General features: G+C 41.3%; 1 protein-coding gene across 4 annotated transcripts in view; it reads left to right on the top strand.

Annotated features, from left to right (window-relative positions):
• VPS54 (VPS54 subunit of GARP complex) overlaps window positions 1-16,750 on the top strand; it is a 47,760-nt gene that overhangs the window by 24,222 nt on the left and 6,788 nt on the right. For all 4 annotated transcript variants that reach the window (XM_064414961.1, XM_064414959.1, XM_064414960.1 and 1 more), the window contains 10 exons: window positions 2,139-2,194; window positions 3,681-3,777; window positions 4,217-4,554; window positions 6,417-6,546; window positions 6,977-7,158; window positions 7,873-7,985; window positions 9,282-9,345; window positions 11,291-11,396; window positions 15,552-15,639; window positions 16,535-16,656. In XM_064414961.1, the coding sequence (XP_064271031.1) occupies window positions 2,139-2,194; window positions 3,681-3,777; window positions 4,217-4,554; window positions 6,417-6,546; window positions 6,977-7,158; window positions 7,873-7,985; window positions 9,282-9,345; window positions 11,291-11,396; window positions 15,552-15,639; window positions 16,535-16,656 (1,296 nt within the window). The remainder of the gene's footprint in view (window positions 1-2,138; window positions 2,195-3,680; window positions 3,778-4,216; window positions 4,555-6,416; window positions 6,547-6,976; window positions 7,159-7,872; window positions 7,986-9,281; window positions 9,346-11,290; window positions 11,397-15,551; window positions 15,640-16,534; window positions 16,657-16,750) is intronic.

The raw sequence follows: 16,750 nt of genomic DNA on the forward strand, positions 1-16,750 counted from the left end.
ACACAAGCTCCCTGTTTTCTGTGTAAAATTAACATTGTTGTGAACTTCCCTTTCTCTTAACACGTGGCTCTCTGAAATAGTAGAGTTGTGTCATAGCACTACATTTCATTAAAAACCCACAACAAAACAAACACTCCAAAACCACTAAAACTAAAAACCTCTCCTTCCCAACACACTGTAAAGCAAAACCCTGGAGTTCTTGGTGTAAACACATAAAAGAGAATCGAAGAGCTTGCCAGTTTAAACAAATGAATTCCCTGCAAATGGTACAGAAAATATTTCTTGCCTTAATGTTAACACAGGCCTAGCATAGGCACATGATAAAAGGTTGGAAAATATCCTTGCCTGTTTCTGAGAGAGCAAGGTGAAGTAATAGAGAAGGTAGAAGTGCTTACCTTTAAAAAAAAAAAACTTAATTTAAGCCCCAAATCCTTTTTTGCATTGATGTGGTGGTTTGCCATTTAGGGCAGAGTATTTCAAGCCAAAAAACCTTATTGATAAAATGAGCTAAAATCAATAATTGAACAAAATTCAGATTCTTGCTTTGGAGGAAATACATTGACTAATTTGGAGAGGCACATAATGACTTCTGTTTGGAAACAGATCTCAGGCTGAACTTAGGTGGTGTGTGTGGTACTTTCAGTTTTACTCCTCTTGCTTGTTTTCCCACATATGTAAGAATACTGTGTAAGAATGGGGTTTTTTTTTCCTAGAGATAGTACATCAGCATAACTCTAAAGATCACCTATGAACTCTCTCTGATTTGTATCTCAAAGGCTGGGATGCTGAGTTGGGCATCTCCTGTCCTCATAGGATAGTCTGCAGTTCACAGCTACATTGTGAGCTGGGTTGGGAACCTAGTTTTTAAAAGTTTGGATTTGGTATTAATGCAGTTATTAGAAGGTTTTTGTTTTAAGCCAGACTTGGCTGTTCCAATCCCTTTCACATTGCAGCCCCATGGTTCTGTTGGTCTGGTTGTACAAGGTGGATAGGCCCATATTGCTAGTAAATTAAAAAAAGAAAGGAATTAATGAATAACACCAGGATAAAGCTGTTCATTGCCTGGCAGTCTCCACTGGCTTTTCACTTGCCTGTATCAGCAGTCATTAGGAGACTTTTTTTTCCCTTCAGATTCTTTGTTTGATCATATAATAGACAGGTAGCATCCCTATTTTTCTGATCATTCTCAGTCTCAAAATGCTTTTCCCATTCTGGGAAATTTAAGTTGGGTTTTTCAGGTTTCCCCTCTGGTTAATAGTAGACAATGTTTAATCAAATTCCAGTGTAAATTTCTGTTCAATAAGGAAAATAGGCAGGATTTGTGTAATTCCTGTGTGGTTTGTGCAATGCTTTTGTATGGTAGCCCATTGTCTCAACTCTTAGGGGTACTTTTCCTTAATAAAGGAAACTCTTTTCTTGCCACACCTCAAATGTGCTTCCTCTTCAAATGCATTGCAGGGCTGTTTTGGTCAGTGAATTTTAGTGGGATTTTGTTGCCAGGCAAGTGTAAGAGCAGAGGTTGGTAAGCACTGAGCACACGGCATAGTACAAGAACAAGGTTCTGTACTGACCACTACTGCTCAGAACTGAGGTAAAACCTGTGCAGCTTGAGATGGCAGCCCTCAGTCACCACTGGGATTGTACAAACTTGCTTAAAGGCAAGATGAGTTCACACTCTGCTACTCATTTGTTCAGTTTATTGACTGGCATTTGGGAGAAAAGCCTTTTTTCAGTCTGAGTGGAGTTGATTTGTACCATGGGCTTACAAGTAATGGGAAAAGAGATTAATGAAATGGCTGTAGAACTGTAGATGTGTTTGGAATGAAAATTGATTGTACTGGAGACCTGAAGAAGCTGGCCAGTTTTGTATGCACCAGTTGCTTTGGGTGGTTTCTTTTGGTTTGTTTTTTTTGGGGGGGGGGGGGGGGGGGTTTGATTGTTTTTTGGTTTGTTTTTTTTTTGTGTGTTTTTAGAGAAACAAGTTGTTAAGTGATACAAGTATCTCTTTCTTTTCTTATTTTACTTTTCCTTATTTAACTTGAGGATTAATGTGTTTGTTATGACACTCAGCAGTGGTTAGAAAGAAGCTAAGATCTTTTTTTGTTTTGTTTTCTTTTCCCCCCCTTAAAATTTGACAGTGTGTGGTTAATACGGTATCGCAGATAGAAGAAATAGACACAGAAGTGGTTGTTAAGTAAGTATGCAGCCAGATTTTTTTTTTTTTTTGTGGTGCTGGTGGGTGGGGATAGTATGATTTTTAGCATAGATAAATTTATTGTTCTAATTTTTGCTTAGATTTCCCTATAATTAAGGACTATTCTTCTCTTGCTTCTTAAGACTCTGCTTCTGTCCACCTCTGAGTGGATTTTTACTTCTCATTCATGTTCTAATGTTACCTTAAATTTACCTTTGAAATAAATACTGAAATTCTGTGAATCTCACTACATGAAGCATATATCTCTTGAATACATCTCTATTGAAAGCATTCCCTGTTGCCATAATCGGGGACTTTGTATTAAAACATGTCATGAGTTTGAGTTCCCCGTAGTCAAGAACAGGAGCTATCCAGAGAGGAGACCAGGCAACTCTAGCCCTAGAAATGGTCCATCAGGAACCTCAGCAAGCCCATCAAAGGCCAAAGCCAGAGCAGAGATGGAGGTGGAGCCAGACTCCTCTCAGTTTGCCCTGAGGGCAGTGGGCACAGTGTGGAATATGAGGAATTCCAGTTGAATCATAAGGAGAATCTGTTCCCTAGCAGGCCGGTCAAGCACTGGAACACAGGCCCAGAGAAGCTGTGGAATCTGTGTTCTGGGACATGATCAGCCTTTGACTGACCCAGAGCAGCCCTGTGTGGTTGGACCTGCCTTGAGCAGGGCTTGGCCAAGGCAGCTCCAGAGGCCCCAGCTCCAGGGGCCCCTGCCAGCTTCTGTTTTTTTTGTGGCTTTGTGATTCACTTGACTCAGCAAAATGTTACCCCAAGATAATAAAAATAGTCCAGCTGATAAAGCAAAGTGAGTTGCAAAACCTGCATGGAATTCATACCCAGATTGGGAAATGACTGGGCACAGGGTCATTTTTACACACTGGATATTTGGTCACCATTCTCTAGTGTTTAGTCTTCTGCTCTTGGGTCCTAACAGTATATTACAGCGTTTAATTTTTGTTCTGTCAATGATTTTTCTGCCCTCTTGCCACAAACTGCTGACTTGTATTTTAATTGCAGAAGTCTCATTGCAATGCCTTGCAAATAGAGCCTTTAAATGGGCTTAATGACACAGCTTTTTAACACGAGAAAAGTATTTTCATGTAGGTTTTTTTGTTGGTTTTTTTTTTCCTCACACATGGTTTGTGAAAATGTTATTAACCCTGTCCCTTGTTGGTAACACTTCCTTATGCAGGGGAAGGGAACATTATGCCCTGGAAAGAACTAAAGGGTAAATGTGAAGTTTTAATTTTCTGATAGTATGATCTAATCCTATAACCTTCCTTCCCCTATCCACTTGCATTGTGTTGATCATGACTGTTGTTCAGGTGGTGTTTGTTGCTTGCCAGGTAAAAGTCTACACAGTTTTCCTTATATTTGCAATTCTATTTAAGGCATGTTTTCTTTTTCTGTATGTGCCAGTAGGCATCATGGCCAGCAAACAATTGCTGTTTGCTGAATACTGCTCTTTTTTTAGGCTTGCAGACCAGATGAGGATGATGAATTTTCCTCAGTGGTTTGATTTACTGAAGAATATTTTTTCAAAATTCACTATCTTCCTCAAGAGAGTAAAGGTAAGACATTCATCTACAAAGAACTTCATACAATTCAGCATGAAAGGGAATGAAGTTGCTTTTCCATCTGAAGTCTTAAGATGTTGGTTTTGCTTGTAAAGTTCAAACTCCTGATTGAAAGGAGATGTGCATATTGGCATCCAGTGCAAAAATGATTAGTGCTAACAAAGAGAGCAGTGACAAAGAGATAATACCTCTTTTTCTCTATTACTTCTCTTCTAAGCTGCTAGGGATTAGAACAGGGCTTTTGTACGTGTTAGATTGCTCCAAATGAGGTTTCTTTCACCTGTCTCAGAAACATCAGATATTGGTTGCCATCAGACAAATGGGTCTGCCTCTAAATACTAATTACACAACAAAGAAAATATCTTTCTAGCACAAGCTTGTGGCACTGGGTTTTGGGGTGTTTTTTTGTAATAAAACTTATATTTCATTCTAGGCAACGTTAAATACTATCCGTAGCGTGGTTTTCTTGGTTCTAGACAAGAACCAAAAAACCAGAGACCTGGAAGACACATTACAGAAGAACTCTGCTAAGGAGAGCATGGTGGACAGCGAGGTGGCCTACCTGACCCACGAGGGGATGTTCATCAGCGACGCCTTCGGCGACGGGGAGCTCCCGGCCGCGGCAGCCGACTCGGCCTCCCAAAGGAACACCTCTCCCAACAGCGAGCCCTGCAGCAGTGACTCTGTCTCAGAGCCCGAGTGCACCACCGACTCCTCGTCCAGCAAGGAGCACACGTCCTCTTCTGTCACTCCAGGAGGAGTAGAGATGATGTGAGTGAACACCCTGCCTGTCTCCGCCTGGCAGCGTGGCCGGAACGAGGGGTGAGGTGCAGGCGGTTGTTTCTGGTCACACAGTACAAAAATGACTTTGGAGGAATGTGCTTTTTAGGTAGGTGAAGTGTAGTGGCTCTCCCCCTAGAGACTGCCATCTGAGTGCACTGTTATATTTGCCTTTTTTTTCACCTCCATATGTAGAGGTACAGGGACTGATTTATGTCACTTCTTCCAGAAAACAGCCCCTTCTCCATTAGTTTTTTTGGGGAGGCCACTTGTCTAGGGAGCAGGAGAGATGTGAGTCCCTGAAAGACAGATTGTTTGTCATGTCTTTAGCAGGCAGAGGCATTTCTGTTCCCTGTCCATGTTCCCTGTGGTTATTATTCCTGGGTGGTTTTGTTTTGTTTGTTTGTTTGCTTGTTTTTTTTAAGATGGCTTCGTGGAATACACCTTGATAAATTCTAGAGAAAATTCTTCTGTTTGTCATCACCTATTTGACTTGCATAAATAAATAAACAAGTCCATCTCAGTGCTTTGGTTACATAGGCAGTGCTGCCCTGAGGTGCTCCAGTCTCCAGAGTTCCAGCCTTCTGGCATCCTTTTATGCACCCCTTACTTGTGGCTGCAAGTCAGAGCTATCTTTTGAAAAGAGCCAGGCATAATGTGTGTGGGACTTGGGCATGACCCACTTCAAAAGCCAGCATGTGTTATGTGAAGCAAAACTGAAATATTCCTTCTTACCCTGCTGAGAGATGGAAGAGAAGTGGCCTGCTTTTGCTGCTGGATCCTTGAGTATCTGTGCTTATGTGTTGAAACAGCTGCTAGTTCTGATAGAGACCTTCCCCACCAAGTGACAATGCTGGCTGAAGGAGATAGATTTAAAAGAAATATGCTGTGCATAAAACACAGGCCTTTGTATGTCTGATCTGATCATCTGTCGTGTGCTGGAGGAGAAATTAAATGTGAGGAGGAGTCCAGGGTTACATGGAAGAGCAGGGAAAAGGGAAAGGGGTTGGATTCAAACTAGTCTGGAGCACTTTGCCAAGTTTGCCAAAAATACACCATCCAGCTGGAGCTTCTGAGGAGCACAGTTGTTTCTGAGGCTGGTTGCATAACTTTGTTGTAAAATGAACTTACTTCATCACTCTTCTGGTTTTGTTTGCATTTGTGTTTGGAGCAGGCTAATAAAAAAACACAGAGCAGTGTTGGCCCAGTTGCTGCTCTGTAGTGTCCCGAGTTCTCTTCTGTCGTGCTGTCAGTCCTTCTGGGCTGGCCCAGAAGATTGTGATCTTCACTAATGGCATGAGCCATGAGCAGCAGAGCTGTGCTGAGTGCTGGCCTCAGAACAGTGGACAACTCATGCAGTAGACAACTCTTAAAAAGCACCACCTTAAGAACCTGTAGTCTAAAGAGGTAATAGAAGACAGCCTGTAGATTAAGGCTGTGGGGAGTGCAGAGTATCTATTTTAGGCCTTACACTATTGGAAGAAAAGCACTGTGTTGTGTTTGTCATATGTTTGAGATGCTGAAGTCTCACAGGAGCTAGGTAAATTTTAACTCGGTAAATTGTTAATTAGATTTATTGTATCAGTAATGGCTATATTGTGTTTACTCTTAGACCATTAATAGCAATTAGAATGCAAATTTAAAAAAGGAAAAGAATGTGCTATTATGCATTTTCTTGCTACAAGGGGCTGACAAGACATTGACAGCAGCTTAGAAGATCCCATCTGTATAAAGTGACTTTGGTGATTGCCTGACTGCATTTGACAGTTGCTGCAAGGCTTTTTCCTTCTGTGTGCAAAAATACTGTTTGCTCCATAAACTGATGCTGAGCCAGCTGGTTCTGTCATTTGTAGGATCGGCGAGGACATGAAACTGACTGACCTGGAGCTGGTCAGGCTGGCAAACAATATCCAAGAGTTGCTTTATAATGCCTCTGATATCTGCCACGATCGCTCAGTCAAGTTCCTCATGGCAAGAGCAAAGGTGAGGAGCTTGGGTCAGAGCTGCTGGTGGTGCCTCGTGCTTGGTGCGCATTTGCTTCCAGGTTACTGCTCTGATGAGGGTTCTGAAGCAGCCTCTGCAATGGGAGTACAGGAACTGTTGCTGCTGCCACAGGCTCTGTGTGGTAATGCTCAGAGTACACCAGTGTTAACATAAATTATTGCAAGGCAGTGTAGGTTTCTTCTATCTATTTCTTTCTCTTTTTAATATTCTCATTTAATATTCTCAGAGAATGCTTGTCTGTGACAAGGTAGCAGCTTGCACTGCAGTCTACTCTTTCTGTCACATGTAGGGTTAAATAATGTGCCTCTTCAAACTGTAGTAGCCCTCAGACATGCTGACTAGTTATTTCTGTATGTCTCTGAATTTTTGTGGTGGTATGTCTCCTTACAATGGTTTTCTTTGCATGCAGGATGGCTTCCTAGAGAAGTTGAATTCCAATGAGTTCGTTACTCTTTCTCGCTTGATGGAAGGCTTTATCTTGGATACTGAGCAGATCTGTGGCAGGAAAAGCATGTCCTTGAGAGGAGCTCTTCAGAGTCAAGCCAATAGATTTGTGAATAGGTTTCATGAGGAGAGGAAGACAAAACTAAGGTACCTCTGGGTAGACAATATTTGTGTTCTTCCATGAATAATTTTATGTATCATATGCCAGCTGAAGACAATCTTTTGTAGCTAGAACATCAGTAAGCTTGTTATACTTAAAAACGGGGTGAAAAAATGGTATTAAACCCCAATTATTTCCAGTTGGTTTAGACTTTTACTGTTTTCATAACTTGATTTCTTCAAACTGGATTGTTGTACAGTTTCCTAAATAAGAACAGTAATGCCTACAGAAAGTACACAAAACTAGATTTGAAGAGCAGGATCGCTCTTTTTCAGGGGTTAAGAATAATTCACTTTCAGCTGTTTTCCAAAAAAAACTAAACCCAAACCTCTTGGAGAAACAGCCAGGCCAGTAACATCCATCAAGTCTGTTTGCTCTTCATCCATCAAAAGCTGTTAAAATTCCAGTATTTATCCATTTTACTTCATTGGCAGTGATCTCATAAATACCTTCATTGCCTGGCATAGTTTTTGGTCCCCTATGACAGATTGAATGAACAAATTATGAGATCTATAGACCAGCAGAGTGTTGTTCTGTTTTGCTGCTGACAATTGTCAGGTACCTTCTTCTCATGAAGATGACTGACAGAACATCTTGGGCCAGTGTTTTTTGTTGAAGATGTTTTTCAGCATTACAGGCAAGAGAAGTGTCAAGACAAGGTATTTCTTTCTCAGCCTCCTCTCTTTTGTGTTTGTAACCAGCCTGCTTTTGGACAACGAGCGCTGGAAGCAAGCTGAAGTTCCCGCCGAGTTCCAGGACCTCGTTGATTCAGTGTCAGATGGCAGAATTTCTCTCCCTGAAAAAAAACCAACAGGTGTGTGCCTTGCAGTCCAGCTGTGAAATGAATTTATTATCTGCAAATTCTGCTGTTGAATGTTGATGGACATATTCTGATGACACTCTGGATCTGTGTTTGCTGGCTGTCCTTTGCGGGGATGGGAAGAAAGTTGATAGCGGTTCTCTTATCTTTTCTTTTTTTTTTTTTTTTCTGTTACTGATGTTGAAATGCCTTGCTCTGAAAGATTATCTGTTTATTTTTTGGAAACACCAGAAGTGTTAGCACAGGGAGAGAGCTGCCTTTTTATACAAACACTCCCAGTGTAGAGGCTTGCAGTCTCTGCACAAATTCAGTCTTTTCCCACAAGGTACCCCTGAGGAATTCAAGGGACTGAGCAGCCCATGCATGTGCTCAGCCCTCCCTGTGTGAAACAAAGCCTGCTCCTTCCCACTACTTATCTGCCAGTTCAAATGAAAGACAGCATGCCATGTGGCTGCTCATGGAAGGGAAAACTCCTGTTCATTCAATTATTTACCTTGCCACAGAAACCTCATTTGACCTCAGAGAAGTCACTTTTTCCTCCTTCTCCCCCACTTCCCCATGTGCACACTGGGAATGCTTAATGTGTTCTTACCTCATGGGGATACTTATCCAGTATTGCAGTGATGGGGGTGGGAAGTGAATAACCAGAAGAGGAAGAAAGCATGTAGAGCGGGGGAGAAAAATGGCAAGAGATTAGAAGGAAGAAAATACAGTGATGTCATGGTGGAGAAACCCTGATCTCCCAGAAAGAACATAGCAGATAACAGAGAGTATATTAAAGCTTATGGAACATGGAACCAAAATATGTTTGTCAGCCATGCTCACAAAAGAACCTCCTGCAGCCTCCTTCAAGCAGATAATTTAGCATGAAAAACTGCATCAGTAAGAGCTTCTGTTATGAAGCCTGAGGAAAAAGTGATTTAAAGCTAAAATTATTAATATACACAGCAAATCACTTGAGAATGTATAGTAGAAAACCTAGTGGCTTTTTCTGCCTGTCTTCTATTTGTAACCTGTTGTATTTGGAGTTTTAAGTCCATAATGACTGTGGGACTATGAGATTTTTTTGATCTAAAATCATAGCAGATAATGAAGTAACTTTGTGGGTCATAAAAATTTTGATGGGTGATCAGCTTTTTAATAAATACTGTAAAAGAGAGAAGTGCTTGCTACAAAAATTAAGGGTTTTTTCAAACCTTAGCAAGTGAATACTGCATTTTTATAAACAGCATTTTTTGCACTTATTTTTAGTTCAACTCACACTTTTTCCTGTCTTACTAAAATATCTAGCTACTGAAGAAAGAAAGCCAGCTGAATTCCTTATTGTTGAAGGACAAAAATATGCAACAGTTGGGTAAGATGCACTCTTTTTTTTTTAGCAGTGGGTTATTAGGCAAGAACTTTGGAGTAGAACTGTGATGAATGCTAACAGCTTTAGCAATCTTATTTAAATTAAAAATCCCCCTCCTTTCACAGACTAGTTTTTCTTTGGTTCCCTATAGTTATAAAACACTACAAGCTCTTTGCTACATTAAAATGCCATTTTTTTTTCTGAGTGGCTAGGTTCTAATTTATAATTTTGAATGGTTTTTTTCCAATTATTTCATGAAAACACACAAAACCTGAAAATACAGGTTTGTCTTCTGAACACATTGTTATTTCTTGCAATCTAGGTTATCTCTGGCAAAAATTGTAGGCTCTTAGAATATTTTGGGATGAGAGAGACTTTTAAAGATCATCTTGTCCTGCAGTGAGCAGGGACACCTTGCAATTGCTCAGGACCCTGACCAACTCAACCTTGAATGTTTCCAGGGTTGGGACATCCACCACCTCTCTGGGCAGCCTGTACCAATGTTCCACCATTCTCATTGTAAAAAATTTCTCCTTGTGTCTGGTGTGAATCTACCCTGCTTTACTTTAAAACTGTTTGTTGCTCGTTGTCCAATCACAGTTTGTCCCTATCTTTCCTATAAGCCCCTATAAGTACTGAAAGGCTGCAGTAAGGTCTCCTCAGAGCCCTCTTCTCTCCAGGCTGGACAGCACCAAAATTCCTGAGTCCACCACTGAATGGTTGCTTATGTTATTCTGAATAAGTCATGGGCCATCTCAGAAGCTGCATATGCTGTTTCTTGGTATCCTGGCTGATTTGAATTGGAAAGTGGTTTCTTAAAGCTGGTTGTATCAGAGACATTTTAAAATGTATGATGCTTATTTCTTTCATTTAAAAGCATGCTGTGTTTCCAGAGACTGTGAGGCTTAACATTAATTATGCATGAGAGTGTTTTTGGAGAGGGAGTAAAGCCTGGCAGATCTCACTCCCCAGAGTTCTAACATCAATTTGCACCAAACTTAAAAGGTGTGATGTACAGGATGTCTTGGACCAGCTGTCATTTTGAGTTGCTTCATGATGATGTGTCATTGTTCAATTGGAAACAGAATCTGATGGCTGAGAACTTCTGTGCCAGGCAGATGATGTCATTGCTGAAGAGCATTTCAGGTCGAGTAGGAGCATTGCTCTAAAGGATAAAATTTGCTTAGTATATGATGTGTTTGATAATATACCTCTGCTCACTTGAAGCTTGTTATATTTAGCTCTGTGAAGCAAGTGAGAGCTTCACAGTGCAAATATTTGTTTCATTCCTACACACTTCTACATCCAGTTTCATTGCATCTAATCAAATAAAATGCATTCATCAAAAATTCCTCATGTTCACAAATCATTCTCCAGGTGTTTATTTCCAGTTAACTTGTCATCATCTTTTTGCACTCTACCGCCTTAAAGAAATAAGAGTTTTAACTTTTTGAAATTTTAAAATATCTACTCTGAACGTTTGATCTTGCATCAATTTTCCTGCCTTCTGTGTATTTGAATTCTAAGGAGCATGCTTGCTCTATGGGGAGCCTTCTTCATTCCATCCAGTTGCTCCCAAATTCTCCAGTGCCTGCTGACTTCAGGAGAAATTACAGGTGTTGAGCATCTTTGAATATTTGGTGCTGTTTCTTCACAGCTGCCTTCTCTGTTTGTGACTCCTTAGCATTTATTATGTATTTTTCAGATATTTTCTTTCATATAAAATACTTTCTCCACACACCACCCTGTGGAGTGGGTATTGGTTGTAACTATCTCTGTGTAAATCTCCTTTTATGTTTCACTTCTGCTCCACATCGGTTAGTGGATTTATTCAATGCTATAATCTCTAGAATTGGGTAGATTTCTATCAACATGACTGGCCTGTGTTTGATTTTTCAGCTTCTTTTGTGCACTGAGCTGACATCCTTGGCTGTTTCCTCTCTTTCAGGACAGTATTGCTGCTAATAAGAATAATCCTGGAGTACTGCCAGTGTGTGGACAACATTCCTTCCATCACCACTGACATGCTGACCCGTCTGTCAGATTTACTGAAGGTATGGCTCCCTGTGTGCCCCTGTGCCAAGCAGGGCAGACAGGATGCACAGAACATGGCTTCCTCTCAGTAATGCTCATGTGGTTTTGGGATTTCATAGAAATTATAAAAATTATCTAGAATCATTGTGTTTGCCACTGTGCCATAAGGAAAGCTTTCAAGCCACAGGCATTAAAGATGCAATTTGTTGTGGGAATTAACTCTGGCTGTTCACCTGGAATATTGGAAATCCTATCTAGTAGTATTTGACATAGCTGCCTGTCCTTCAGGTTGGGTGTAGAATTAATGCTGCTGAAAAAAAGCAATTTGATCCCAGATACCACAGAAATATATATGTGTATTGAGGAAGGAAACAAATCCCTTGGTTTTTACAAATCAGTAGAGATATAAGTAGTAGAAGCATGAAAAATAGCATGGGATGAAGGTTCTGTTGTAAAATGTAAAGGTGATGAAACACCAGGACCTCTTGGTCATTTATTTTTCACTAGAGAGGAGGAAAGCTGGTAAAGCCCAGACACTGCAAGGTAAAATAAACAATCAGTAATAAAAGAAGCACATTAATGCACCTTAAAACTGTCATATATATGTATACATACATGTATATATACACACATACATACACACATATATATGTGTCTATACAGGCTCCAAAGCTTAGCAGCTAATTTATGTCAAGGTTTTCATTTGTATCTTTGCCCACAAAGGTCATATCAGGTATTTGAGTTCTGAACATGAGCATAATCAATGAAAGATAAAAAGATTCAATCTCCAAAAGGATATTTTACATAAGGTGGGGGGGCAGGGGAGGGGAAACTCCAGGAGATTGACCTTTAAATATTTGTCCTATTTGAATAACCAGATGCAGGAAGACTGCTCCCTGCAGTTGTCATTCAGATTCATCCACAAATTTTCCCTTTTAAAAGCACTATCCAAGGCAAATCAGTCTGTCTGAGCCTGCCCCTATTCAAGTCTCCTTCTCCAGCTGCTGCTTCCCTCAGGAATTGCAGGACCTTTTCACAGGTAGAATAGCAGTGGATGCATCAAACTTGGCCGGATTTGCATATCTGTGTTACTTCCCTCACTTTATCTCATTCTAGCTCTGTCATTTGTGGTTTATTTCTTGGTTTCAAGCATCATTTGCAGTTTAATTGCTGTATTTTTTATCTGTCAGCAAGGTGCCATCAATTGGAGAGATGTCAAGAACAGCTAGAAAAAACAAAAGCTTATTTATTCCACTTTGAACAAAATAGAGCCACTCCAGGTGTCCTGGCACTGTACTTTTTGTTTGACAGCTGTCAGAGCCAGCAAACTTTGAGAGTAGCAAGAGCTACACTTGATTGTAATGGAAAATGGAAAGCATTTCCAGGTAATGAAATTCCAGGCAGTTCTGAGCTGTGGCTGCAGCCTGAGTGAAAGGACACCTGTGTATGGGAGAAATCATGGAATCCTTTTGATTGGAAAAGACCTCTAAGATAATCAAGACCAGTATTTACCCAGCAGTGCCAAGGCCACATCTACACATCTTTTAAATACCTCCAGGGATGGTGACCACCACTCTCCTGGGCAGCCTGTTTCAATGTTTGACAGCCCTTCCAGTGAAGAGATTATCTCTACTATCCAAACCCTGGTGCAGCTTGAGGCTGTTTCCTCTTGTTCTGTTGCTTGTGGAAGAGACTGACCCCTACCTGTGTACACCCTCTTGTCAGGGAGCAGAAAGATCCCCCTGAACCTCCTTTTCTGCTGCTCCTCATCAGACTTGTGTTCCAGATCCTTCTCTGGGCACACTCCAGCACCTCAGTGTTGTGAGAGGCGCACGTGTGGTATTCACATTCTCCGAACAGAGAGGGAGATAATTTTCTCTCCCAGATTTTTTCTTAGAGAAGTACAGAGAGTTGAAGAGAAAACAATTCTTATCTCTACTTGCTGCTCTTGTTGTTTTTACACATTTGGAATGTGTTAGAAAGATTGTTTACCTAAAGGAATTTAGTAATTAGATTCTAGTAATGGTTATTTATATTAATTAACCAGTCACTCGAAGCTGTGTGACTCGAAGTCACAAGTTTTTCTTTAGTATCTTCTAGTATTCTTTAGTATAGTATCTCTTTAACATAATATAGTATTAATGTAATATAATATCATTTTAATAGAGCATTTCTTCATCATTCTAAATCAATAGAGTCAGATACCAATCATCCATCACGTCAGGGGTGCCCTACTTTGCTAGAGTATTACACGTGGCTGTAATTACTGGGGTTGTTCAGGTGGTGCAGACAAAGAAGGCTCCTGGCCTTCCTGCTGGGTGCAGGAATGCTTTCCTTCCAGCAGGCACAAGGAGGAGGTGTTGCTCTGTTCCAGGCTCCCTCCCTGCTCTGTGTGCACAGGCCATCTGGGAACAGCCATTGCCACAAAAGGCAGGGGACAGTACGTGTGGACAGCAGCCTTTGCAGAGCAAGTTTTTCATGGTTTGCCTCACAGTCAACACTAACCTGAGCTAAACACCTCAGAGGAGCTTAGGCTGTGTGAGATGTGTGGAGGGAAAATCTCCAAAAAAAAATTCCAGGAAAAACTCTCAAACTTTGAGGGAAAATCCCCCTAAATTCCAGGAAAACCTCCTGAAGTTTGATCAAAAATCCTCCAAATTTTAGGAAAAAAAATCTTAAAAATTCCAGAAAAAACATTGAAAAAATCAAGGAAAAAGGGCCAAAATTACAGGAAAAACATCCCAAAATAACCTCCAGCAAAAATCCCAAAATCCCACTAAAAATCCCCAGAAATTGCAGGAAAACCACCAAAAATTCCAGGAAAAATCTGGTAAAAATCCAGGGAAAAGCCTTAAAAATCTGCTGGAAAAAACCCAGAATTTTAGGAAAAATCTCAAAAAATAATCCAGGAAAAAACGAGCAATATTTGAGGGAAAATATTTTTTAAAATCCAGGAAAAATCCCCCAAAATTCCAGAATAAATCTCTGAATCTTCATGAAAAGAATCTCCAAAAATTTGAGCCTTTGACTCAGTGATTCTATTTAAAATCCTCACAGAGATGTAAGCAAAGTTGTTGCGTTCTGGAGTAGGTGAAGTGGATGTGAGGCAGTTTCAGCCCTGCCCTGTCTGAAGGCTGCGGAGGTTTTGCCTCTCCCAGATCAGGAGCCACATGCAGCTCTGGATCACTTGTGGGATGAGGTCTGGGTTGCTTTTCCAGCCCTGGATGCACCATTCTGGCAGCCCAAAGTTGGGGGGTGGTTCATGGTGCCTCTGTGGGCCTGCATGCCAGAAAATTATTTCCCCTTTTTGCACAAGCAGGGTTGAAATTTTGTTTGTTCTTGCGTTATCGTGAAGAAAGACCTGTGAAGCAGAATAATGCCCCTGCCCTCAGAAAGGAGGTCTTTGTGAGGGCAGTTCTCTGTGTTGCAGACACAAGCTGCAGGGCAGCCTTGTCACTACTTCTTCTGCATCTTCAGGTGTATGAGAAAGGGTCATGTCTCTCTAAGTTTTGCTTCTCAATGTTAACAGACAATTCTGTTCAAATATGAGCCCTGGGATTTCTGCTCTACATTCTTCAGTGCAGGAGTTGGGGACAGCAGCAATGGCTTTTCTGCTGCATCACCCAGGCCCAGTCTGGAATATCTGGTGTCTCAAGCTGGGTGAGGAAGCAGAATTCCAGTGTAAGACAGAACCTGCTGATAGCAACTGTCTTACTATCCAAAGGCTTTGTTTGCCTATGTGCTTTTAATGATAACTTCTCCTGGAAGTGAGTTAGGAAAGTCTAAGCATGAGTTGTCCACTATACCTGGAATTCTTACAGGGTTGGCTTTTCATCTTCTGTGCATCATTTGTTAAATCCAGTATTTCATAGTATTAGAAACACAGATTCAGTCACCTCAGCAGGAGGGAGTTTCAGTGCCTTCAAGTTTCCTTTAACATCAGCAGTGCAGAAGGTCAAGAGTCTGAGCAGAAACTTTTTGTCTTGATGTTTTCCACTCTGACGTTACGTGGCTACTCTACTGAGTAGTGAAACTCTGGAACTGGCCTTCATAATGACTTATTTAATCTTGCAATTTAATCTTGCAAAATTCTATTGATGGTGTTTCTAAACTGTGGGTTTGTGTAGATGATAAAAAGTCAACATGCCTTTTCACTGTCTTTCTTTCTCTCACAGTATTTCAACTCTAGAAGTTGCCAATTAGTGCTTGGAGCTGGTGCATTACAAGTTGTTGGCTTGAAAACAATCACTACGAAAAACCTAGGTATGGATTTCTGTATTTAAAATGTCAAAGCTTGCTCCCCTGTCTATTAAAAAAACCCAAGTGCAGAAAAGCCCTAAATATCTATGATAAGTTGTATTTGAGTTGTGGGGATGTGTGTGGGCACAGAGGGTGGTAAGACCTTGCCAATTACCTGCCTGGAGTGTAGTTTTAAACTTTCTTCTGAAATTAAGCCTTTGTCTGGTGGGTTGGAGCAGACATTTAAACTTAGAGTTCCCATGTTCCAGGGTGAGAAACTGGTGAGATTACCAGTCTGCATTTCTGTTTTGGAAAGGGAACAGCCTGATGAGAATGGGTTGAGAAGCTGCAGGCCACAGCTGGGTCGGGTGTTTGTTGCAGAATGTTAGGCCAGTGTGGTGACCAGACTGGCACCAGTGTGTGTCCTGCTGGTGGCTCAGGCCCTGTTGGAATTGGGAGCAGCCTGGTTTTTGGGATCCTGTTGGCACTGCAGCAGGAGCAGGTTCAGGGCAGGTCAGTGCTGGCAGGGCAGGGTGTTTTGTACACACCACTGCGGCAGAAACACTGCTGCCTTGAGAATGTGGTTGCTGAGGTTAGGTAGCTGATGAGTCAGGTCTTTAGAGATCTCTCTGATGTCTGCATGTGCTCAGGGCTCAAAATGTTGAGTAGACACTCAAGGAGCCTCTTGTAAAATGATTCCCTTATCCCATCTTACCAAGCTAGCTGTGAGCAGCCAGGCATCTTCACGGGGTGGGGTTTCCCAGGGAAACAAACATGTGCCTCCATGCTTTTAGAACAGACCAAAGCCCACCATGTGAAATTGTGTCAGATCTGTTACTTATGTCAAAGGAGACATAGTCCATACAGAAATGACTCTTCCTGTGTAATAACTGTGTTATTTCTCCTCCTGGATTCACAGCCCTTTCTTCACGTTGCCTCCAGCTCATCGTACACTACATTCCCATTATCAGGGCTCATTTTGAAGCTCGGCTGCAGCCGAAGCAGTTCAGCATGCTCAGGCATTTTGACCACATCACAAAGGTAATTCTTCTGGCATTTCCTGAAACGCAGAGTTCTGCTTTTCAACTGTACTCTGAAGAACATGAATGCCACTAGAAAATGAAACCTGCTTTCT

Source organism: Passer domesticus, chromosome 3 (assembly GCF_036417665.1).
Source record: "Passer domesticus isolate bPasDom1 chromosome 3, bPasDom1.hap1, whole genome shotgun sequence".
NCBI lineage: Eukaryota > Metazoa > Chordata > Aves > Passeriformes > Passeridae > Passer > Passer domesticus.